General features: G+C 36.1%; 1 protein-coding gene across 1 annotated transcript in view; it reads right to left on the bottom strand.

Moving 5' to 3' along the window:
- The window catches only part of LOC150083486 (zinc finger CCHC domain-containing protein 7-like), a 98,307-nt gene that overhangs the window by 34,710 nt on the left and 38,379 nt on the right, over positions 1 to 25,218 (bottom strand). The window contains exons 4-5 of the mRNA XM_090377314.1: positions 19,197 to 19,370; positions 11,576 to 11,611 (exon numbers count right to left, since the gene is read on the bottom strand). Of these exons, the coding sequence (XP_090233440.1) occupies positions 11,576 to 11,611; positions 19,197 to 19,370 (210 nt within the window). The remainder of the gene's footprint in view (positions 1 to 11,575; positions 11,612 to 19,196; positions 19,371 to 25,218) is intronic.

Genomic DNA, 25,218 nt, shown 5'->3' with positions numbered 1-25,218 from the left:
GCATTTTGGATTACTTAATCTTACTTGTTTTCTTGCCTCTTGGTAGGAAACTTTATTTTCAACTTTATACTTTTGTATCTTTTTCCCCAACTTCCAGTCTTTGGAGTATGCCAGATGGTTGCCCTTGCAATCTGGACAATGTGGGGTTGGACCTTACATTCTGTTTGTGTGTAAGTTTTACACCCACAGTTTACACATGTTGTGTCTCCACGGCATGCTGTCTGGGAATGGTCAAATTTCTGGCATTTAAAACATCTTAGGGGGTTCGGAATATATGGCCAAATGCAACAGTTTAAATATCCTGCCTTGACTGAAGCTGGTAGGTTTGGAGAACTGAAAGTTAAAATTATACTCCAGGTAGGAACTAAACTGCCATCTTTTTGGATCATGATCCTCTTTGCCTGAGTGACTTTTTGTTCTTTAAGTTCCTGGGCTATTTCATCTTCAGGAACGTTCAATAGATCCTATTCAGTGATCACTCCTCCTTTGAAGAACTGAGGGTAGTATGTGGAATGCGGTCTACAGACCTGCATGCAGTACCCACAATGCAGCCTGGCTATTACCATGTACAAGCCTCTGGCCTTTGGCCATGACGGGACAGTTGCAACTTCACTTACATTTATGTACATCTAGTTTCTATAAAGATTTTCTCTCTCAATGGGATAACCACCTCTTTATCCCTGCTAGCAAAGTTCCTGTATATCAGTGACAAAACCCCATGAGTGGTCCTGGCAGCTTGTCTGCACTGTTCAGAAAACTTTGTATCTGATTCCCTCCTCGGGTCTTTTTCATTTTCCATTATGCTGAGTAGTACACAAGGTTGGCATGTTTATATGGAATTACTGCTCCCATATGCAATACTTTGCATTTGTCAATATTAAACTTCAACTGGCACTTCTTAGCCCATCAGCCTAATTTTTTTTTAGACCTTGTCACAATAGCTTACTCTGATTACTGTCATTAACCACTCTGCCAACCTTTGTATCATCTGCACACTTAGACATTAAGACTGATATACCTTCATAGATATTAATAAATACAGAAAACAACAATGGGCCCAGCACTGAACCCTAGGGGACTCCACTAATAATTTTAATCCATGAAGAGCAGCATCCATTAATAACCACTCTCTGTCTTCTCTGCTCCAATTTGTACAGCAGTCTTATGTGCAACAGTATCAAAAGATTTCCTGAAATCCAAGTATGCGATATCAAAATAATTTTTTGCATCCAGTTCCTTTGTTGCTGACAAAAAACCCAAGTTTCTCCAGGAAAAAACCTTGCCATCCACACCTGAAACCAACTACCCCAGCCATGAAGGGTGAAAAAAGCTCATAAAAGTCCTTCACAGATTTGGATGGGATTTGAACTGGGACCCTTTCTGCTTGTTGTTGGAAGTCCCAGTGATTATTACCACTGCACCTACCTCTGCTGACAAACTACTTTGGCTGCAGTGGCTATAATTAATTAGTTTATTTTTCCTTTAGATAATTTTCTTTTGTCACAGAAGAAGTGAACATAACTTTGAAAAGTTTGACCATGTAGCCAGTTTTATTACATTTCCAATCTAACAACAGTGTGATATAAAACATGTTAGTCATTCTACCTAGTAGCATGAGGCCTTTGCCCTTAAATATTTTATAGTCTATATCACTGCACACCATTAGGCATCTCTCGTATTGTGAAGTTATACTTCAGTGCTTCTCAAAGTGGGCGATATCGCCCCCTGGGGGGCATTTGAATTATCCATGGGGGCGTTAGGCATGAAAGGGGGTGGATGGAGCACCATCAATGATTGGCCGTTACAAGGGTTTTATAGCTTATTTAAAAAATGCTGTGTCAAATATTTATTTAAAAAATGCTGTGCCAAATATTATTACTGTTCATTGTGTCATTCACCATCAGCATTTAGTTGCAAAAAAACTTGGTGATCAAATGCACAATTCTCTACAAACTGTTATTACTGCTATAAACAAAATTAAAGCACATTCTTTGAATGATCATATATTTCGAAAGCTTTGTGATCAAAACAGTGAAGATTTTGAACGATTGCTACTTCACTCCGAAATTCGGTAGCTGTCAAAAGGCAACTGTCTCAACAGATTTTATGAACTCTTTGATACTGTTGTCGAGTTTTTTGAAGATAGGAACAACAACCTTAGTAATGACCTCAAGAAAATGAAAACTGATATTGCTTACCTTGCAGATTTATTTTCTAGATTCAACTCAATGAACTTACATTTACAAAGACAAGATATAACTCTTATTAAGGCGAAAACTCAAATTTCAGCATTTATTTCAAAATTAAAGCTTTTCATGCGCAACGTAGGACGGCGTGAATTGTATCAATTTCCAAATCTGTTGGAAATAGAGAAAAAAGAAAAAATAGCTGATGAAACTCTACTAACTTTGTGTAATCTAGAAATGTTGCACAGAGATATGTAGGGAAGGTTCGAAGATCCCCTTAATTTGAAAATTTCAGATTGGGTTATAAATCCTTTTTTAAATAATGACTATGGTGAACGTTTTGTAGAAGAAGAATTGATTGAGTTGCAAAATGAAGTTGAACTGAAACCAAAATTTCAAAATTCATATCAGGAATTTTGGTTACAAAAGAAAATCCCTGACCATTATCCTGCATTGTGGGGAATTGTAAAAAAAATTACTTATTTCTTTTCCAACATCATATCTAGTCAAAACTGGTTTCAGTGCTGTATTTCAATTGCTGACAAAACAAAGAAATTGTCTGGTGTTGTTAAACGTGGCGATTTACGACTTCTACTTACAGATATTAAACCTAATATTGATAAGCTAATAAATCTCCACCAAGCTCATCCATAGCATTGAATATTAAAATATAATTAACTATTTCCATTAATATCATGACTTATTTATGTAATTAACTTTAATTTTTATGACTTAATTTAAGTGACTATAACTGACTTTATTTATGTAGTTGTGATTTTTTACGAAGAAGGAATAAAGTGCAGTAAATAGTTTTCTTTATAATTCACACACATACATGCAGGGCTGCATTTACATTTTTGGAGGCAAAGAGACAAATATTCATTTCAGTTATTTAGCTTCACTTTATATTGGTGGGCTAAAAAAAAAAGCCCTGGCGAGGGCTTTTTTAGGGGGGAGGTGATCCAACCATGGGGGGGCAGTGTCCAAAAAAGTTTGAGAAGCACTGTTATACTTCATAACTGGGTTGTCACTATTGCAACATCGGGGGGTACCTGCCCACCCACCGAAGAGAAGCCAACAAGCTTTGAAACGGTGCCGTCTGGGTGGTGGTATCCGCTGAGAATAAATAACAGTAGTCTTCTCCACTGGTGAAGTGTTATTTATTCGAGGTAGTACAATACCATGGAAACTCGTTGTGAAGGCATTCACAATATGAGATATAACCAAAACGATGCCAATTTAATTAATTAATTTAACTACTTTCGTAGATGACTACGTTAAAATGATGCTTTTGCACTAACCTACATGTTAGTCATTCTACCTAAAATATTTAAGGGCAAAGGCATGAGGCCCTTACCCTTAAATGCATTAGCATTAGTAGAGGCATATGATGCAAGAAAGCAAGCTTATGCAGCATCAGTAAAAAAAAACAAAAAAAAAAAAAAAAAAAAAACTTCCACTTCACCCCTCCGTTCGTTCGAAATACCTGTCCAGCTGAGCCTTAAATTTATTTAGGCTATCAATTTCCACAACAAGGGATGGAAGTCTGTTCCACCAACCAACTACCCACCAGCTAAAGGCAAATTTCCACACATCTGTCTTTCCTCAATTTGAATTTATGCCTTCTCAGGTGATTATTCTGAGCAAGAAGCAGAATCCCATCAGCATTGAGCATGCTCAAACCATTCAAGGCTTTATACACCTCTATCAGATCACCTCGCTGGTGCCTAGTCTCCAGACACTGTAATTTGCAAAACTTAAGCCTTTCTTCATAAGAGCAACCCTTTGTTCCTTTCACTAATCTTGTTGCCCTTCTCTGTACTCGTTCCAGCAGTTCTACATCCTTCTTGAAATGAGGCCTCCAGACCTGTATACAGTACTCAAGGTGTGGCCTGTGTAGCAGAGAATAATCACCTCCCTATCCCTGCTAGAAAAATTCCTGTATATCATTGATAAAACACAATGAGCTACTCTTGCAGCCCGTCTGCACTGCTCAGAGAACTTCATATCTGCCTGCACAATTACCCCCAAGGTCCTTTTCATTCTCTACCACTGTCAGTGCAGTACCACAGAGTTGACACGTTGCTCTGGGGTTGCTGTTTCCCCATAAGTAGTACTTTACATTTGTCAATGTTAAACTTCATTTGCCACCTCTCAGCACATCTGCTCAACCTTTCCAGATCCTGTTGCAGCAGCATAGCGTCAGTAGTGTCCTTAACAACCCTGCCAACCTTTGTATCGTCTGCAAACTTGGACATTAAGCTTGATATACCATCATCAATATTATATATAAATACAGAAAACAATAATGGACCCAACACTGAACCCTGAGGGACTCCACTAATAACATTAGTCCACGATGAGCAGTGTCCATTGATTACCACTCAACAGTGGACGTAACACCGAACCACAGGGTTCGGTGTTAGGTCCACTGTTGTTTTGTATATTTAGCAATGATATTGATGATGATATATCAGGCTTAATGTCGAAGTTTGCAGATGATACAAAGGTTGGCAGGGTTGTTAATGACATTAATGGCAGTGTGCTACTGCAACAGGATCTAGATAATTTGGGCAGATGGGCTAAGAAGTGGCAACTGAAGTTTAACATTGACAAATGCAAAGTATTGCATATGGGTAGAAGTAACCCCAGAGAAATGTACCAACTGTGTGGTACTACACTTAAGGTGGTAGAAAATGAAAAAGACTTGGGAGTAATTGTGCAGTCAGATATGAAGTTTTCTGAGCAATGCAGACAGGCTGCCAGAGCAGGTCATGGGGTTTTGTCAATGATATATAGGAATTTTGCTAGCAGGGAGAAGGAGATGATTGTCCCTCTGTATAAGGCAATGGGCAGGCCACGCCTTGAGTACTGCGTATAGGTCTGGAGGCCTCATTTTAGGAAGGATGTAGATTTACTTGAGCGTGTACAGAGAAGGGCAACAAGATTGTTGAGAGGAATGAAGGGATCCTCTTACCAAGAGAGGCTTAAGTTCTGCAAATTGCAGTGGCTGGAGACTAGGCATCTGCGCGGTGATCTGATTGAGGTGTATAAGGCCTTGAATGGGTTGAGCACGCTGAATTCTGATGGGATCCTTCCACTTGTTCAGATTACGAACCTAAGGGGGCATAAATTCAAATTAAGAAAAGACAGATGTAGAATAGATGTGCGGAAATTTGCCTTTAGCCAGCGGGTAGTTAATTGCTGGAACAAACTTCCATCTGTCGTTGTGGAAGTTGATAGGTTGAATAAATTTAAGGAGGAACTGGACAGGCATTTGGAGAGAATGGTGTGATTTTTTTTTTTTTTTTTTTTGGCTGATGCTGCATAAGCTCATACACTTGCTTTCTTGCATCACATGCCACTACTACTACTACTACGTGTTAATTTATATGTATCCTATGCATTTTTCTTCTCTGCCATATGTCTCATTAGTTCATCTGACATCCATTTAGGCCTAAACCTTGAACAATATTTCTTAGTTGGTATGTAAAGCCTAGTAGCTTCCAAGATAAGTTCTTTGAATGCTTCCCATTTTGAATTTGATGTTGGTATCATCAGTTGGTCCCACTGTGTAGAATTTAAATACTGTCTCAGACCACCGTAGTCGCCTTTATGAAAGCAATAACCCTTCCTTTTACCCCTGATGGTAATTACCTCTTTGAGTAAATCCCACTTCAGCACACTGTGATCACTGCCACATAGTGGTTCCTCTATCTGCAGATTCTTAATGCATGAAGAATCACTACTGATAATCAAATCAAGAGTAATACTCCCTCTAGTTGCCTCCCGAACATGCTGATGTAGAAAACAATCATCCAATAAATCCACAAAAGCCTTGCTAGTGTGTGAGTGACCAACCCACAAACCCCAGTCAATATCTGGGAAATTATAATCTCCCATTATAAGACTCTGATTTACTGGCCCACTCTATTTCCCTGTACAGTTTGTTATTATACTCATCAGAGTCATTAGGCCAATAGCACACTCCTACTCTCAATTTTGATCTCCCATTGCTTACGTCACACCAAACTGACGACACTGCACTGTTCAGCGATGTCGACTGGCTTCATTTCCTTGGATTTTATGTGTTTCTTAACTAATAGCATAACACCTCCTCCCTTCCTATCCTGTCTATCGTTCTGTAGATGTTGTACTCCCCTAATTCCAGTTCTGCATTCCTTATATCTGTGTGACACTATGTCTCTGATATCCCAACAATATCTGCCTTTGATGCTTTGAGCAATACCTCAAATTCATCAAATTTATTTACCAAACTCCTAGCATTGGTGTACATGCAAATATACATGCACCTGTTCTTTTTCTTGGCTACCCTAACACAACCCATGTGTTTACTTGTACCACAATGACTCCCAGCAGTCTCTGAAATATCCTGCATCTTGTTTTCCAGGCTTCTGCTCATCCAATAGAAGCAGTGCAAGAATCACTTTCACCTCTGCCAGTGGCTACTGTTAATCTATTAGTTCTTGTATCCCCCCCCCAAGGGGATACAAGGACTATACAAGGATTTTATAGTTTATATTAATTAGTTATATAATTATATAACTAATGCCATAGAAAAGTGGTTATAAATATATATCTACTTCTCTATGGTATCATGATTAATGTACTTACCTCAAAATAATGCAAAATTAACTAGCAATAAGTTGGTTTCCTGAATTATCTAGTTAAACCTCTCTTCATGAACTCCTTCATTTAAAGTTTACAAAATGTGTAAAAGTTGTCAAAAAATTTAGATTCTAATGTAACATTTTCTCCTTTGTCAACTGATCATATAAAACTCATTTGATCTAATGCAATTAGATTGGATGAGTCAATAACTGCTGCATTAAGTGAACTTGTTCATATGGATAGTAAAATTGAAAGGAATGGATTATGAAAAATCAAGAGGCTCACATGTGGTGAGTATGGGCTTGGCAAACCCAGGGTCCTGGGTTGTGCCAAGCCCATACTCACCGGATATCATCATCATTCTCTTTCTTGGTGATTCCCTTCTACTTCTGACTCTCTCTCTCTCTTCTCTCTCAGTAATTCAGTTTTTTTTTTTTGGGCTGGTGCAGCATAAGCAGCAGGCTTCCTTGCACCATATGGATAATAATAATCCTTATGCAAAATGCAGACCTGCCAAATTTTAGAAATCAGAAACTGGAAAGCACACTTTAACAATAATTGTGATATAAGGCCTAATTGTCAGGTTGCATTGATTATATCAATACAGATATTTCAAAATAATTAGAAATACAGATAATTTAACTGCTGCTAGTCACTTGTAGTATTTCAGGTTATAAAATTGAACCTGTGTTAAGAAACCTGCATGATACCATTACAGTTTATCCACCATTTGGATAAACTGTAATAGGTAGATCTAGCCGTCTTTCATTCATAGGTGACATAAGCACTTCAAATTCAAAAATTTACATGTTTTGAATTTATATTTTAGAGAAACATAATTTTATAAGTTTTACAACCAGTTATATATTCTCTCTCTACCCCACCCCTAGGAAAGAAGTCAGGCTATCATATTTTGTATACAGATTAACTACAATTAAATGTCAAGACCGTTTCATAATCAGTACACTAATGGTGATAATTCACTTTCTCACAAGAAAGAAGTAACAGCATATTTACATAAATTCATATCCAGTACCAAGGTGTTATCCAGTGCTCTTTTACAAAGAGCACTGGATAACATCTGCTTGACAGTGAAACCATATTATTAAAAACTGGTTTTACTTTCATACAGAAGAGAACACTTTTTTACATTTTAGAATTATTGTATACTAAACATTTTTCTCTTGAAGCAAAGAGAATATGTCTAAGAGAATAACACCACACGCTTTATTTCTTTAATTTACAATAAGTAATTAATGTGTGTCACATGATGAAACAGAAAAAAACTATTAATTCCATTATAAATTCAATTAACACATTTTAAAGTTATTTGCTTCAATTTATATCTTATCTTACAAAAGTACTTTTTTTAGTATTGGTTATCAAAATTTTTTTGTTAAGCTAAAAGAACAGAAGACCTATAAATAAACACGGGAACAGGCCAAAATGAACAATTAATAGTCCTTATAAAACAAACACTGAAATTAAATATAAATCATTATTAACAAAAATCACTAATCATGTAACGTAATACTCAAAGAATTGCACTTTTGACCATCGAATTGTGCTTTCAACTTCACAAAACTCTCTACCACAGTCGTCTTGGCAGATAATTTATTCTAATGCTGCCTACAATAAACTCCTACGAGATTTGTCTCATAGGAGTTTATTGTCTCACCTACCAGTGCGAATATACCTTTCACAGTTCATTTTACTAATCTCCAAGGTTTCATATACTTTTATCAATTCCTTCCACCCAACCCCAGCCACATCTAGTTGCCAAGCTTTGCAATCTACACTGTCTAAGCTATTCCTTATAGGGACAACGATTACTGTCCCTACCCAATCTGGTTACTCCTCTTTCAACCTTTTCAGAAAGGTCTGTCTTTGTTTCTTCTTTTTTTTTTTTTTTTTTTTTTTTTTATTAGAGTAGAGCCTCCAGACCCGAATACAGAATTCAAAGTGAAGTTTCACCATTGTCTTCTCACACAGAGAAATAATAACATCCTATTTCCCTACTTGGAAAGTTCTGATAAATCATTCCCAGGGCGCCATATGCCTTCTTTGCCAACTTTTTTACACTATATTGTAAACTATGATTCACTCTATCATAACCCTTAACACTTTTTTTGTCTGAATTACCTTTGATCTTGAGAGATGCATGTATATGGGTATGACTGCCCTTGTTTCCTTTCCTAACATTATATTATGTTTTTTGAGAAATTTTTCAATTAACTGTCCTCTCTTATCAAGGTGGAAGGAACCTCATAGAGATAGTAGTAGTAGTAGTACTAGTAGTAGCAGTGGCATGTGATGGAAGCAAGTGTATGAGCTTATGCAGCATTAGCAAAAAAAAAAAAAAAAAAGATGATGCCCATAACATTCATACAAGATAGAAAAAGGAGTTGTAACTGAATAACTAAATCATCCAAATCAGATAGTGTATGAACGATTGGATGAGAGAGATAAAGAAACTCTTATTAGTATTCTGAGGCTCAAGCAGCAACTGCTTCTAAAGATGGTTGCAGTGGAGGTAGGCTAGGTGTTCTGGAGTTTAGTAGCAATGCAACTCCTCCATGAGCTATATTAGTCATTCCTATCTTTTCTATATGTTATGTGATGCTTTACTGTCATAGATATTTGAGGAGTCCGATTTGGTTCCTGTAGACAAAAAACAACAGGCTTATATTCACCAATCAGGTCATATGCATCATCTAAGTTTGCTCAGAGTCCGAGCAGCTCCACTGAAGAAATGTATGTATTATTTGGGCTTATCAGGTGTGTTAGTTTGTTTACAGGATGTAGTTTGTTTGCACGTGTCTACTTTTGTTTTGTTTTTTTTTTCATTTTAGGGAATAATGGTCTGTTAATGTCCATGTCCTCCTCTGCATTAACTTTGAGAACTGGATCATTCTTGTGTGATTTTTTTGTCTATGCCCAAAGTATCAGTACTGGATTTTTGCTTATCTCTTTCAAAGCTTCTTGTTTGTTCTGCTCACTGATGTACCATGTCTGGCAGCATTATTAGTGGTGTATTTACTGAATGAGTTGCATGCTGTTAGATAGATTGTTCTTTTAATGAAGAGGGGACTGTTCTTGCCTAATCAGATACTGAGATGCTTAGGGGAGCTGCAATCTATATTGTTATGGGACATTGCTTTTGGACAACTGAAGTATAGAACCTGTTTCTCTGCTTCTTGGTGTGGCACCTTGTACTCAAACTTTGTACTTTTGAATCTTCTTTTCTCTCTGGAGGAAGTATGCTAAACATAATGGGGACTCCAATGAAGACTGACCTGCCAGTTTCCTTGTATGTGAAATACAACTTAACTTCTGTAGTTTTCATTTGAATGACCTTTGTACTATTATCTGCACTAAGCTATTTTCTCTTACTTTCTGTTGGTCTCATAACATCACTGTAGAATTTCTTTCAGCTCTGGCTCTAATATTCTAGAGCAGGGGTGGCAAACCCATGGCTTGCATGCCCAAAGTGGCAAACATGCAAATTTTTTTGGGCAAATGGAATTCAGAGCATCCCAAAAATATTTCAAACTTCATGCAGTGATTTGTTTGAAGTCAGAGTGGTGAGACGTACTCACAAAATTGTGAAACGAAATTTGTTTATTTCATACATTTATTCAGAACACAAGTTATTGGTAAAGTTATGTGAGATATATTATCCACATTCAGTATTTAGTGTAACCTCCATTGTCAATTATGGTTTGTAAGTGGCGTGGAGATTGGAGCTTATTCTTCATTAATTCCCATAAATATTTTAATTGCTATTTGCCCTTTACACATTGTTTAGAATGTCAGCTCAACAAGCAAAGAAACAAAAATGTTCAAATGAAGAGGGGAGTACCAGAGGATTTCAAGAACTTTGGAGTGAAAAATTTGGTATGATTAAGAAGGATAATAAAGCATTATGCATTTTGTGTTCTAAAATGCAAGGGTAATTTTTTTAAATATTTAGCCAATTTTGTGTTTTGGGTATGCGAGGGTAGGTTTTTAAAAGATTTAGCCAAATTTTGGCAAGCACTCTTAAAAAGGTTCACCACCCCTGGACCCAGCACTGATTCTGGAGCCAGCACTATTGAAGAAAAAAAAAAAAAAAAAAAAAAAAAAAAGTTCCAGTGTGTTTTCTCCTCACAAATCATAAAACCACCTATATGCTTGTTCGTTATTTGGTTTTTAGGAGCATTAGCAGCTAAGGCCATATTGCTCCGGGATATGCAGTGATCATTCCCTGACCTTTCCGCATTCTCCGTATTTGGTGGTCATGGGCTCGAACCCCGGTCTAATCAAGAAGCGTGTGCTATGCACTGCTGCTCCTGCCCACCCGGCTACGGAGGCACCCACCTATATGCATCCAATAATGAAATTACACATATAAAGTAAGTTAGGCTATTCCTACAACTTATTTACGGATGGCATCAGGAAAAGAATCTTATCAAAAAAAAAATAAATAAAATAAAATAAAATCAGTCAGGAAAATTGTCTAAGAAGTAAAAAAAAAAAGAGAAATAATTAACAGTCAATTAGAACAGAATATATTACAAATTTATTAAACATGCAATGTAAACATGTCGAATGCATTTATTTATCTTTCTCTCTCTCTCTCTCTCTCTCTCTCTCTCTCTCTCTCTTATATTAACTGATTTTTTCTAACAACATCTGATAGCCTTGCAGTGTACGGTAATTTGAATGTATATATAAATCTGTATAAAGAAAAAGTTTTATTTATTGAAAATACATACCGTCAAATGATATCTTCGCCACACATCAGGACAAATCTGAAAAAAATATTCAATGAAAATATTTAAGAAAATTTTACAACTCATTAATAATAAATAAAAACAATTAAAAAAAAACAAAACTCCTGAATGATCTACAGTTAGAATGTTTGTATAATTTTTTCTATACTTTCTATGTATCATATATATGTAGATGACATTGTATGTATGTAGATGGCATTCATTAGTATTGTAGCATATTATTTTAATATCTGCTGAATGGCCCTTTGAACGGAGAGCAAATGATCTGGAGCTAGTGATAAGGTGCAGATTCAGGGATGTCAATCCATATTCAAATTTTTTCAATCACACTAGAGAAACTACTGAAATCTGATGAATGGATAATATAACAAATGAATTAGTTTATTGACAAGAAGATTTTTACAATGCAGAAAAATGAAGTGACATGCCCTTCTAACTGATGAAATTTTTCCACAGAACAGGGAGGTCCAAAAGTAAGGAAACTATTTTGAATAATTACTGATGTAAATATATATAAGTTATCAGAAAAATAGTTTATGATAATTTTTTATTGTTTCAGAATAATTTGAACATAGGAAAAGTACCATGAGCCTTACAGTAAAGGAGAGGACTGAAATTGTAAAAAGCAGCATGCAAATATGAAAATGCTGTAGAATTTTCATGCCAGTTCAAGGAGTTTTTTGGACATACACAATAGAAGTAGACACAATGCACAATTTGGAACTTGTAAGAGAGGATATCGAAAAAATCAGAGAAAAAAAAAAAAAAAATCTCAAATAAAGTGAAGTATGGAACTTAAATACAAGATTTATCATCCCATTCCTACAGAATTTGAATTAGGATGACCCAGCAGAAGACTGGAATTTGCTAAAAGGTTTTGAGCTGAGAGTGTTACAAACCCATATATTGTTGAAAATGTTTTGGGACAAACTGAATAAGGACTGATGAAGCCACATTTAAATTAAATGGCACTACTAATCATCCTAACTGTGATTATTACCTTACTCTCTTAACACCCTACATTTATCCTTTAACAAGGATTTAAATGATCCTAGCTTGACAGTCTAGGCTGAAAATTTGGACAGATGTTCTTAGATCTTTTTTCTTTAAGGGAACTGTAGGAGGGAAAAAAGTCACCTGAGATTGCTAAAAGACAAAATCATTCCATTAATGCAGTCAAAAATCAAATTTTCAACTTTGATTTTTTATGCAGGATGGAGCACTGGCTCACTATGCAAAAATTGTCCACAAATTCTTAGACAGAAAGTTCCCAGATTGATGGATTGGATGGCAGGGTTGCACTGAATGGCACTCCTTGGATTTAACACCCTGTGATTACTTTTTGTGGGAATTCTTAAAGGTTAAAGTATTTGGTAATAAACACAGTATTTGCTGGAGTTTCAACAGTCAACAGTTAGAGAATTTGAGAACATTTCTGAGGAACTGTGCCTTGCTCTGTGTACTCTGTACCCAAAACACTAGAATTTTGTAAAGACCAAAATGGTGTTATACTGAACTAATGTTATAAAATTTTACGTTTTATTTAAAGTTTATATATGCCCTTTCTATTGTGCTAGCATTAATTAAAATAGTGTTGTTATTTACAATAAAATAAATTTCCTTACTTATGGACCACCCTATATTTTTTGCTGTAATATAACTACAAATGGAAGCAACCTTTCTGCAGGTTCCTAAAATCTACTAAATGCACTCACACACACACGCACGCACGCACACGCACACACACACACGAACTTCTGATTGCATTTTATAATAATTTCAAAAGCTAATGATATGTAATAAATAGTAGAGTTTACATACATGAAATAAAGTTGATAATGTGAGAGCAATGTTCACTATTACAATATGAAGAAAAAACTATTTTTCAAGATTTCTGTGAATGTATACTCATTCACAGATATAGTGCAGTAGTTTTTAATCTAAATTTTAACATTACTGTACAAATTAAGCTAGCCACTTCATGCACTGATCTCATATTGTTGAAGCGTTTTGCCATGAGCTGCCTTGGCATTGCACTATTCTAAATAAAAAATACTGCTATTATTTAAAGTGTATGCCATTGCAGTAAGTGGATGGGATGTTTCTCTCTTTGCTCTGTGGATGGGTGGATTAAAGACCAAAGGATTAGCAATTTGGTTAAAAAAAATTCAGTAGATTAATTTTTGCTTTTTTTTTTTTTAATATATTGTAAATTTAATTTTGATAAAAGTTACTTTCTGTGATATTTTGAAAAAATTTGGTTGTTATGATACCCATAATGAATATTTCTTCTAAGGATATTGTGTCTCAAATGGAAATGGCCATAGGCAATTCCAATCTCAAATTAAAAATTGGTTCAGGGACTTAAGATTCTAGTAATCTGCCAGGTGATGTACCTGATTCACACCACAAAACGGAATAATCAAGTGCGCACTACTCCAGTTCAAGAGTATTTAATTTTATTGGGAGATTCCATTGTCAGGGAAGGAAGTAGCATTTTTTTGAACTAAGGAGAGGTAGACTAGAACCAGGGTGTATCTGCAAGAAGCAGCAATGATGTCACCAACAGATTTTCAGATTTTAAGGGCTGGGGGGAAGAGATCATTAAAATTCACAGGGACTAATAATATTAAATCCACACAAACTGATATCTCTCGGATAAATAGAGAACCATGCTGGAAAATGCCACAAGTTAGGTCAGAATGTGCATGTCTCTGCAATTGTGCCCCAGCACGATAAGAGAGACTATATGCTAAAAGCCGTGTGGATTAACTCAAGATCTGAGGGATTCTGCAATGTATTTGGGGGAAATTTTTTTAACAGTATGGCCTGCACTTGTAGGTAGAAGGAATCTATTCTGTAGAGACAACATACATATGAACAATGGTGGCAAGAGTTTTTGCCATAAAAATGAGAATACCTTAACAGTTCAAGGAAACTGATAGTTGGGGAAGGGGTAATATAAATATGTTTACCTGATGATATGGGTCAAAGTAACACTTGCACACATCTCATGAGTTCTTGCTTGTTGCTATAATAGCCAATATTAGCAGAATGTAGGAGTATGATAGTGATGTTTCGATAAAACAAAAAGATAATGATAAGGAAACAAGATTAAATAACTTCAAGGGGTGTGTCAAGGTTATAAAACGTATGAGAACACTTAGTTTTAACTGTGCATATTGGTAACGTCAAAGGAAAGATTAGTGAATGGAACAAAGGGGTGCTCTTACGAAGAAAGGCTTAAGTTTTGCAAATTACAGTGTCTGGAGACTAGGCACCAGCGAGGTGATCTGATAGAGGTGTATAAAGCCTTGAATGGTTTAAGCATGCTCAATGCTGATGGGATTCTTCCTCTAGCTCAGAAAAATCACCTGAGAGGGCAAAATTCAAATTGAGGAAAGACAGATGTAGGATAGCCGTGCGGAAATTTGCCTTTAGCCAGCGGGTGGTTGGTTGGTGGAACAGACTGCCATCCCTTGTGGTGGAGGTTGATAGCCTAAATAAGTTTAAGGCTCAGCTGGACAGGTATTTTGAACGAACAGAGGGGTGAAGTGGAAGTGGGTTTTTTTTTTTTTTTTTTTGGCTGATGCTGCATAAGCTTGCTTTCTTGCATCAAATGCCTCTACTAATGCTAATCTTCAATAAAATGAGTAATTATGAACTACTTATTAGGGCAACTAACACTGATAGCAGGAACGCTGTCACCCAGAAACAGGAGATGACAAAGTCAAGTATGGTGTGTACAATGTATTCAGGAAGGATAAGAAAGATAAAAGCAGTGGTGGGCTTATGCTTCTTATCAAAAGCAGACTGAACATGACAAAAGTTTCTCAGATACAGAAGTTACACATGCTAGTACAGAATCTGTGTGGTGAGGTAGTTGAAAGAAAGGGTATAAAGAGGGTGAGAGTAATCTACAGACCAAAAGATTGTGAATATTATGATGAGAGCCTCTGCAAATGGAATAGGTGGGCAAGTGTGAATGTCTTATTATGGGCAATTTCAATTTGTCCTTATTTGACTGGTACAAATGGTAAGGAAACTATCAGGAAGAAGTATATTCATCTGAAGATGGATGCATGCACCCATCAACGGGTAAATTATTTTGGAATAAATGTCCAGTTTGTGAATGAAAATAAAGAAACAATAATACATACTTTAGCACTTAAAGATACCAAAGCACAACATACACGCGAACAGGTTTGCAAATTGATTGAAAATGTGCTCAAAGATTTTGGAATTAAGAAGGAAAATATCTTGATAATAGTTACAGACAATGCATCGAACATGATAAAAACTGTTGAGAAGCTTAATGAGGAAAACGTATGAGAACACTTAGTTTTAACTAAGTGTTCTCATACGTTTTTGAATATGAGGAGAAAGCTGTGTGTACAGTGATTTAGATGAAGATGAGTACTTAGACAAGACCTTGGATGCTATTGCAAACAATTTCATCGGTTTCACTTTCCCCAACGTCAACATACAACATATGAGGTGTGGTGTGCATACTTTACAGCTTGCAATCCGTGATGGTCTCAAAGGAGCTCATGCAGATAATCTCATAAGTAAGTTGCACCAGGTTGCTGTAGCTGCTCGATCCCCCCAAGACTGATGCTATTCTGAAGAGGTGCTGCGGAAAAGCTCTAATTGATCAAGCTACTAGATGGGGCAGTGTTTATTTAATGATCAAACATCTTTTGGAATTAAAGCCTCTATTTATTGATATGGCAAATCCTGAAATAACTTTATCTGATCATGAATGGGAAGAAGTTGAGCAGCTTGAAAGATTACTTTGCCACCCATATAATGCGACTTTAAAGTTCCAAGAGTCTTACTTAACACCTAGATCATTCTACAAAGAATGGAAAAGTCTAATCTTCAAGTTTTCCCAAATTGGTGGTCTCATTGCTGATGGAATCAAACAGTCTATGGAGCACAGAGAAATAATTTAATAGAAAATGATATCTTATCGCCAGCAATTTATGTTGATTCAAATTACAGAATTTTGCTATCAGAGGATCAGGTAGCCAGAAGAAAAGCTGCACTACTTGATTTAAGTGAAAAAATAACAGGATTAAAGCAAGAAGATTATGTGGCCTCCCCCAAGCTTGACACATCACCTTCTTCTAGTTCAGAATTTGATGAATGTGATTTTGAAAAAACAGCTTGATTACCAAGAAAAAATAAAAAAGAGACGCATTCAAGCTAGTAATACAAATACCAACAAAGGAGAAGCTGCAGCGCTGGAAGCAACCAGTTACAAGACGTTCTGCTTTGATTTCTATCAAGCTTTAACTTTAGTGGAGAAAGTAGGTTGTACATCAAAGTTACAAGTGATAGATGCAATAAAAACATATCCACTAATAGTTCAAGATGCAGCCTTTTGCATTACTGCTCTACCACCCACCCAAGTCAGTGTTGAAAGGCTGTTTTCAGCACTCAAAATAATAAAATCTGATTTACGTGCTTCGATAAAAGAAGATTTGATTGAGTCCATACTGTTTTTGAGAACTAACTCAAACTAAAAGACAATGTATAGTTTAGTTTTAGTTTTTACTAGTTTTTTGCTCTTTTTGTATTAAATAAAATTAAAAATTAGCGTATTAGTGCATTGTATTGAATAAATAATGTTTGTATCAAATATACTGTGTAATTTCAAATTTGCATTAAATAAAAAAAATATAGCTACAGCCATTTGAATTCTGAATAGTGATTACCATATGACAAAATATTTTTTATTGAGGAGTATAATAGGAATAGGAGTAACATTAAGAAAAATATCTTACTCCGGAGTAGAACAAGGAGTAACCCCAAAATCACCACTACTCCCCAGCCCTGCTTTAAAGCAGTGTTTCTCAAACATTTACTTCTGTCGACTCTGTTTTGAATGATCAAAACATGATCCATTCATCAACTTCTTTAATGGCCATAACAAGTTTAATTCCCTTCTTCACTTAGATTTTTCTATACTACTTTGTAGTTTTAGTTTAATAAGATACACCATACAACAATCCTTCAAGAACCCTTTGCACTTGTGACCTGCTGGTTGAAACTATTGCTTTAAAGACCAACTTTATATAATGTAATACTTTAAAGTACAAAAACAGCCATTTTCTGTAAAAATATTTGTACAGGCAGTTCTCGCTTTACAAGTTCTCAGGTTTACGAGTTTTCCCCCACCCCCCCAAGTATCAAGCATCAACAAAACTGAAAATATAAACATTAATTGCAAAAATTTAATGTTAAACATTCATAAATACCACATTTCAAACCACATGCGTAGCTATACAATACAGTGTACCCAGATTTATGATATTAATCTGTTCCAGAGACACCATCGTATCATTAAAATATCGTAATGTGAACCTAATAACATGTTTCTTTGGTAATTCGTTTCAAGATCTCGGATGTTGAAATTTTCGCTGTATAACTAAGCTATTTATCTCTCTAAAATGTCATTTTTAAGGTCAAGAGCATAACCTTAAGGCCATATAAAAGGTCGTGAGCATGGTTTGTAAATTGTATTAGTTACCAATTCACATAATTAAAATGCACTACACTTTCGTCGTTATCATATGTTCTGTTATAAGAATCAATATTAAACGCCTTTGTGACATTTTTCTAAAGCACATTTCTGGAGGTCACGGCCATAAAACAATAAAAACAATTTGCACTTTCCGGTTTATTGGGTATTTTCTGTTACTGCAAGCAATTACAAACAGGTAGTAAACTCGATCTTCTTGCATTTGTGAAAATACTGATAGCTGGAATTGTGTAGTTTTTTACGTTATTATGGTGAAACACGTTTCCCCTTTACTGAAATCTTCAATCATATAAAAAACAAATAATTTTTCAGAATCTTCTCTTCATTCTTTTTTTTTTTTAAGCTTCATAAACTTGTTACTCCACGCGAATCGTGTTAGTTGCGATTTGTGTGTGCCATTAAAAAATGCTTATCATGCAATCCTGAAATTTATAATTAAAAGAGATTATCCTGAAAAAAATGCCTCTTGAAACATTTCTGAAGAAGACGACTCCTTGTGCAACAAACCAACGAGTGCAGAGCCAATAATGAGTGATCAACGAGTGTGCATTTAGTCGACGATGAAGAATAAACATTCTTGTTATTTTTGTTATTTGTTTTTTTTTTTTTTTTAGGAGCATTAGCAACTAAGGCCATATTGCTCCGGGGATATGCGGTAGTCATTCCCTGACCTTTCTGCATCCTCCGTATTTGGTGGTCACGGGTTCGAACCCCGGTCTAATCAGGAACCATGTGCTATGCACTGCTGCTCCTGCCTACCTGGCTGCAGAGGCGCCAATAAACATTCTTTAACATCTGTAAGTCGTAAATAATTTCTCTATTATTATAATTTGCTTGATTTTACAGGCTACATTTTTATTTCTTTGGATAAATCAATCATTGTTTAAACAAACTAATTAGCTAATTAATTTCATTGTTGAAAACGTAACCCTATTTTTAACCGTATATCTATGTGAAAAAATTCCCGCTTTATGAGTGCGAGGTAGGAACGAATTAACTTGTAAAGTCAAGAACTACCTGTATATATAAAAAAACCTTTATTAACAAAATTCTCACCTCACTAAAATGTCCTGGCATAAAACATAGAGAACATACTCGAGACAATTCTCCTTGGCCAATGACACATGTATGAATATGATGTCCATATCCCATACATCTCACACAAACTGCACTGCGACATCTTTCTGCTATGTGTCCTATCCCACCACAGAGAAAGCATCGTAAACATTTCTAAAATTATAAAAACAATTCTGACATTAAAACACAGAGCACAAAAACTATACATTTTTATGTGATGCCATACTATGCAATATCCACAAACAAACATGGACTCATTATTATCACAAGAATTTCTATTTTATATTCATTACTTTTTGCACACAAATAGAAAAGAAAGTTTGTTTTGTTCAAAATAAACAGCACATTCTTACCACAACTAAATCATGATATTTAAAATAATGCCAATCACATCATGCAGTACACTTTGGTAACAACTTCAAAAAGTGAACCACAAATCTATTCACACCAAGAACTACATAACTATAATTTTCCAAACTAATATAAAATTATATTAAGGAGGCAAAAAAAAAAAAAAAAAAGAAGTGCCACAGGAGTCATTTAAAAATGTATTTGAGGAATCTGAAAACATACACATATATATTTTTAATTTCTAAAAGCATCCTATAATAAATATATATATATACACAAGGTATAAGTATAAAGTAACCGAGATAAAATTTCATGTGCAGCTTGTGGAAGCAGAAAAGGAGTGATCATTACAGTGCTAATGATAACTCTTAACATAGAAAGATTGTGCAAGGCTTGTAGAGGGAATTTTTCTCGGAGTGACCCATACTACTAGGTGACAAAAAGGATTGCTTTTTTAGAAATGCGATACACTTGAACAAAAGAGGTGCAAGAACATTTACTCATAGCATTAATAATAACTGTTTAAGGAAACAGTTATTAATTATAACTGATAACCTTGAGAGGGGACACAGGATCAGGTTGCAGCTAAAATAGCATAGATTTGATCCTTGAACTACTTTGAACTGAAAGTCACCAAACCAGAGATACAGCTGCATGTATCTCTGGTTGCATGAAAAACATAATTTGGCTAATTTGTAAAGCTGTTGAATAAGTTCAAAATGCATTATAAGAGATATGGAAGTGCCCACAAATCTCTGCTACATAGCTTAAAGTCAATAACATGCCCAATGTCACATATTTCAGTGATATAATGAAGCAAGTTCTGGTAAATGACTATAATTATCTTGGTGACAGTGTCCTCTGGTTCTTCAATTAGTATAGACTGTTCACAAATGCCTGCTCTTTAAGATAATGTCACAGAAAAAAATCACAAGAGGGGAATAAAGTAGTGGTCTGGAAATGGCAATCTTGGCAGTTTGAATCACTTTGAGATCATAGATCTTCAAATCCAGATTTCACTGCTGCAGCTACACACAGTCCCTTACAGTGGACTTAGTCATCACAATGAGTATCTTGAAATACTGTTTATATTCCTGCTTAACGTAAAGAAAATGAATTTGAAGTATCACCCCACAATAAAGCATCTGTTTCAGATTTAAAGCCATGGGTTACTCACAAAGTGAATGGATACAGTCTGCGCAAAAGGCGGGATACCATAAGCACTGAGTTCACTCAATAGATTCAAAGCCTAAACACCTCAATCAGATCTCCTTCCAGTTTCCTAGAATTCAGACACTGTAATTTGTAAAACTAAAGCCTTTCCCAGCAAGAATACCCTTACCCCCTCACTATTCCCACTTCTTTTCTTAGAACCCGTTCCAACAAATCCACATCCTTCCTAAAATGAGGACTCCAGACCTGAATACAATACTGTTTTCAATATGTTTGTTATTTGGTTTTTAGGAGCATTAGCAACTAAGGCCATATTGCTCCGGGAATATGCAGTGGTCATTCCCTGACCTTTCTGCATCCTCCATATTTGGTGGCCCGGTCTAATCAAGAAGCATGTGCTATGCACTGCTGCTCCTGCCCACCTGGCTATGGAGGCGCCTTTTCAATATGAATCATATGGAATAATCACTTCCTTATCTACATGTAAAATTCCTGTATACCATTGACAAAACCCTATAAGCTCTCCTAGAAGCCCATCTGCACTACTCAGAGAACTTCATGTCTGACTGCATGACTAACCCCAAGTCTTTATCACTCTCCACTACCATGAGCATAGTACCACACAATTGATATGATATTCTGAGAATGCTGCTATACAAATGCAGTACTTTGCATTTATCAATTTTAAACTTCAATTGCAATTTTAATTCATCTGCTTTCTTTTATGAAAACCCAAAGCACAAGAGGCATTAGATCCTATAGTATTTAGTACCATGCATGGGCTGAAGGTTGAGAAGATACTTGTTGACATTATACTTGAATTTCTGCAGATTGTAATTTTCAAGAAATACGCATGAAGGAAGGTTGCTCTAGAAAATGGATACTGAATGAATAAACGAGGCAGAAGAAAAGGTGGTTCTATCAGTTTGAAGTTGGACAGTAAAAGGATGTTGACTGGTTGTGGCATGTGTTTGGACTGCTTTGAAAGAGAGCAGGAATTATAGAAGCCAATTCAGAAAACAGCACCCATGGAAGTATCTATAGAAAAAGCATGCAGCAGAAACAGAACCTAATTGAGACAGAGAGAGTGGAGAGACTCTGTTACCGAGAATCAGTAATTAACCTAACTGCTCCCTTTTAATCTAGAAGTGTTAGAGAGGTTTTGGGAGCATCGCCACAGATGTGGGAACTTGTACAGAAGTCGGGGTAATCCCCAAAAGGGATATATAATCTTGCCTAGAAATCAGTGTCATCGAACATAAGCATAGAAGCAGAAGAATCCTTTTTGCAAGAAATAAGACATGACTGAGTTTTAGAAGGATTGAAATCAACTAAGTTATCTTTATCCCACTGAAGAATTACCTGGAGATCAGCATTTAAAGAATTGGTATTCAATATTCAAGAAGTGGAAACTGTTTGTGCAGGGCAAGGTTTCTCAAACTGGAAGGAGGAATGCAATGCACTGTCATCAGCAAAACTATAGATAGCTTGATTGATTGATTGATTTAAGAACTGCAGCTAAAATGCGCCTGGTAGGTTTTATACAACAGTTTTGTTCTTATTCATATTTTGCTGCTAACAGTTTAAGAGCCACAGAGTGACTATAGCTTTAGAGATAATATTTGGTTTCATATTTGATTGTAGTAATTTATTTTCTTAAGGAACTGAAAAACATCTACTATATTTTTTCTATCTTCCAGTAAGGTTTTGAGAGTGAGGAAGTGATGTTTGATTAACTCTTTGAATCAGTTTCAGCACTCATCTGCAAAAGCTGGACAAGTAATCAGTACATGTTCTACTGTTTGTTGTGTGTAACAGATAGGACATAGAGTGGGATCCTCTCCTCGAAAAGATGAGTGGCTGAAATGCGTGTGTCCTATTCTTAATCTTACAAGTATCACTTCATCACGTTTATTTTGCTGTATGCTGAATTTCCATGGTTGGAGTAAACTTTTAATCTGATAATTTATTGGTTAGTACTTGCCATTGCTGTTGCCAGTGATGTATCCCACTGTGATGGATAACTTGTTTGTAGTCTGAGAAAGGGATATATTCTGATGCAGAAATGTTATTGGCTTCTTTAGCAGCTCTGTCTGCATTCCAACATGACTTGGGATCCAGCAAAATCTAATGTTACGACGTTGTTCAAGGAGTTCTGATACTTGGTATTGAATTTTCTGTTGTAGTGGATGTTTGTTAGAATTGATATTTTGTATTGCCATCGTGGAACTAAGGGAGTCTATGAAAATTATGCTGTTTTGGAATCTTGAATAGTCGATTTGGTTTAGTGCTAACATAATGGTTTGCAGTTCTGCAGTATAAATGCTGCAGTCGTTTGGAAGTTTTTGGGCCAACGTGATGTCAGAAAAGTTAACTGCCACTCCCACATGAGATTCAGTTTTGGATCCATCTGTAAATAGAAAGCAATGATCTGAAAATTGTGCCTTATAAGCAGCATGCAGCTGTTGATAGTTTATATGAGAGAGGGTTTGTTTGCTCCAAAAGTGGAAGGAGAAGTCGCATGAAGGCTGTCTGATCATCCATGGTGGTATAGACTGCTTCGCCAGTGACATTATATTAACCAGGTTAAGCTCTCTACTGAGAAGAAGGTTTTTAATCTCACACTCGCAGGTTTATTGATTCTTTGTTGTTGTTGATAATGTTGTTCCCATTCCAATGTAAAAAGAGTTTTCCACAGGGGGCGACCTGGTAAGGATTTTATTTTAGCCATAAGAAAGTAATTGATTTTGTCTTCTGATTTGCAAAGGAGGTTCATGGGCCTCAGTGTACAGGCGAGGTACGGAAAGCTCCAAGGGCTAAATGAAGTGTGCAGTGATGTACTGAGTCGAACCATCTCAGGGCACTAGGTCTTGCTGAGTCATAGACTATGGCACCATAGTCTAGTTTAGACCAAATGAGTAGGTGATGTAAATGTAATAGGAATGTCCTGTCTGCTCCCCAGGATATAGCGGATAGGAGCTTTAAGATATTCATTTTCTTCAGACAATGGACTCTTGTGTGACTGATATGCTCCAGAAAAGTTAATTTTTTGTTAAAAACAAGTCCTAAGAAACAGACACTATTTTTAACTGGGATGATCTGTTCTTTCAGCCTGAGTTCGGGGTTAGGATGGAGATCCCTTTTCCTGCAGAAATGTATACATGCATTTGTACCGAAATTCTATATCCATTTCTTTCTGTCCATTTTATAACTCTGTTTATGGCTATTTGTAATTGTTGTTCTATTGTCCTCATATGCTGCGCTTGATAAGAAATGCTGAAATCATCAGCATAAACAGTTGTAAAGATGTTGTTTGGGATTTGTTCTATTATTGTGCTGAAGTGGACTGCAAAAAGGTGGCACTTAGTACAGATCCTAGAGGAACCCCTTCTTCCTGATATGTTTTGGAAAGTGTATCGTTCATTCGAACTTGGAAGGTCCGATTCTTAAGGAAATTGTATATGTAGAGGGATAGACATCCTCTAAGGCCAAGCTGATGTAACCTGCTAAGAATACCATAGCGCCACATGATATCATATGCCTTCTCGATATCAAAATTAACCATGACTTGATGTTGTTTTCTGAGAAAAGCTTTTCTTACTTGATTTTCCAGTTGTATAAGTACATCTAAGGTACAGCGATTTTTCTGAAAGCCATATTGTGCTGGGTTGAGACGATCATTATTTTCTAGATACCATGTTAGTCTATTGTCGACCATTTACTCTAAGCTCTTACCTAAACAGCTAGTCAAAGCTATGGGGTGATAGTTCTGTGGATCAGATAGGTCCTTTCCCTGTTTTGGGAAAGCTAGTATTATTGTGTGGTGCCAATTTGTCTGGAAAAGAATTTTCAAGATATATCTTGTTGACTAGATCTAACAGGAATAATTGGGATTGTTCGTCTAATTGTTGTATCATTGCATAATGCATTTCATCAGGATCACCTGCGCTGTGTTTCAACCTGTAGCTTGTTATTTTGTTATTTGGTTTTTAGGAGCATTAGCAACTAAGGCCACATTGCTCTGGGGATATGCGGTGGTCATTCCCCGACCTTTCCGCACCCTCCGTATTTGGTGGTCACGGGCTCGAACCTTGGTCTAATCAAGAAGCGTGTGCTACGCACTGCCACTCTTGCCCACCTGGCTACGGAGGCGCCCTTCAACCTGTAGCAGAGTTTGTTTTAGTTTTGCTATTGTGAGTGGAAGTTGTATTGTTCGAATTGAACACTGGAAAAGTTTATTTTTATTTTTTCAGCCTCATTCTTATACATTTTGAAAGCAGTCGAGTATGCACAGTTAGCAGATGTGTTGGCAAAATTTTCACCAAGCACATTAACAATATCTAAGGTATTTGTAACCAACTGTCCTTTCCAAATTAGCAATGGACAGTGGTTTATTTGAGAATTGTTTGTCATCTTTCTGATCTTTTTTCCAGATAAGGGTAGCTGGTGTGGAAATGGTTATAGTGGATATGAATCT

Source organism: Mastigoproctus giganteus, chromosome 7, assembly GCF_048544385.1.
Source record: "Mastigoproctus giganteus isolate SK-2022 chromosome 7, ASM4854438v1, whole genome shotgun sequence".
Taxonomy (NCBI): Eukaryota; Metazoa; Arthropoda; class Arachnida; order Uropygi; family Thelyphonidae; genus Mastigoproctus; species Mastigoproctus giganteus.
This window is presented reverse-complemented; position numbering and strand designations above follow the sequence as displayed.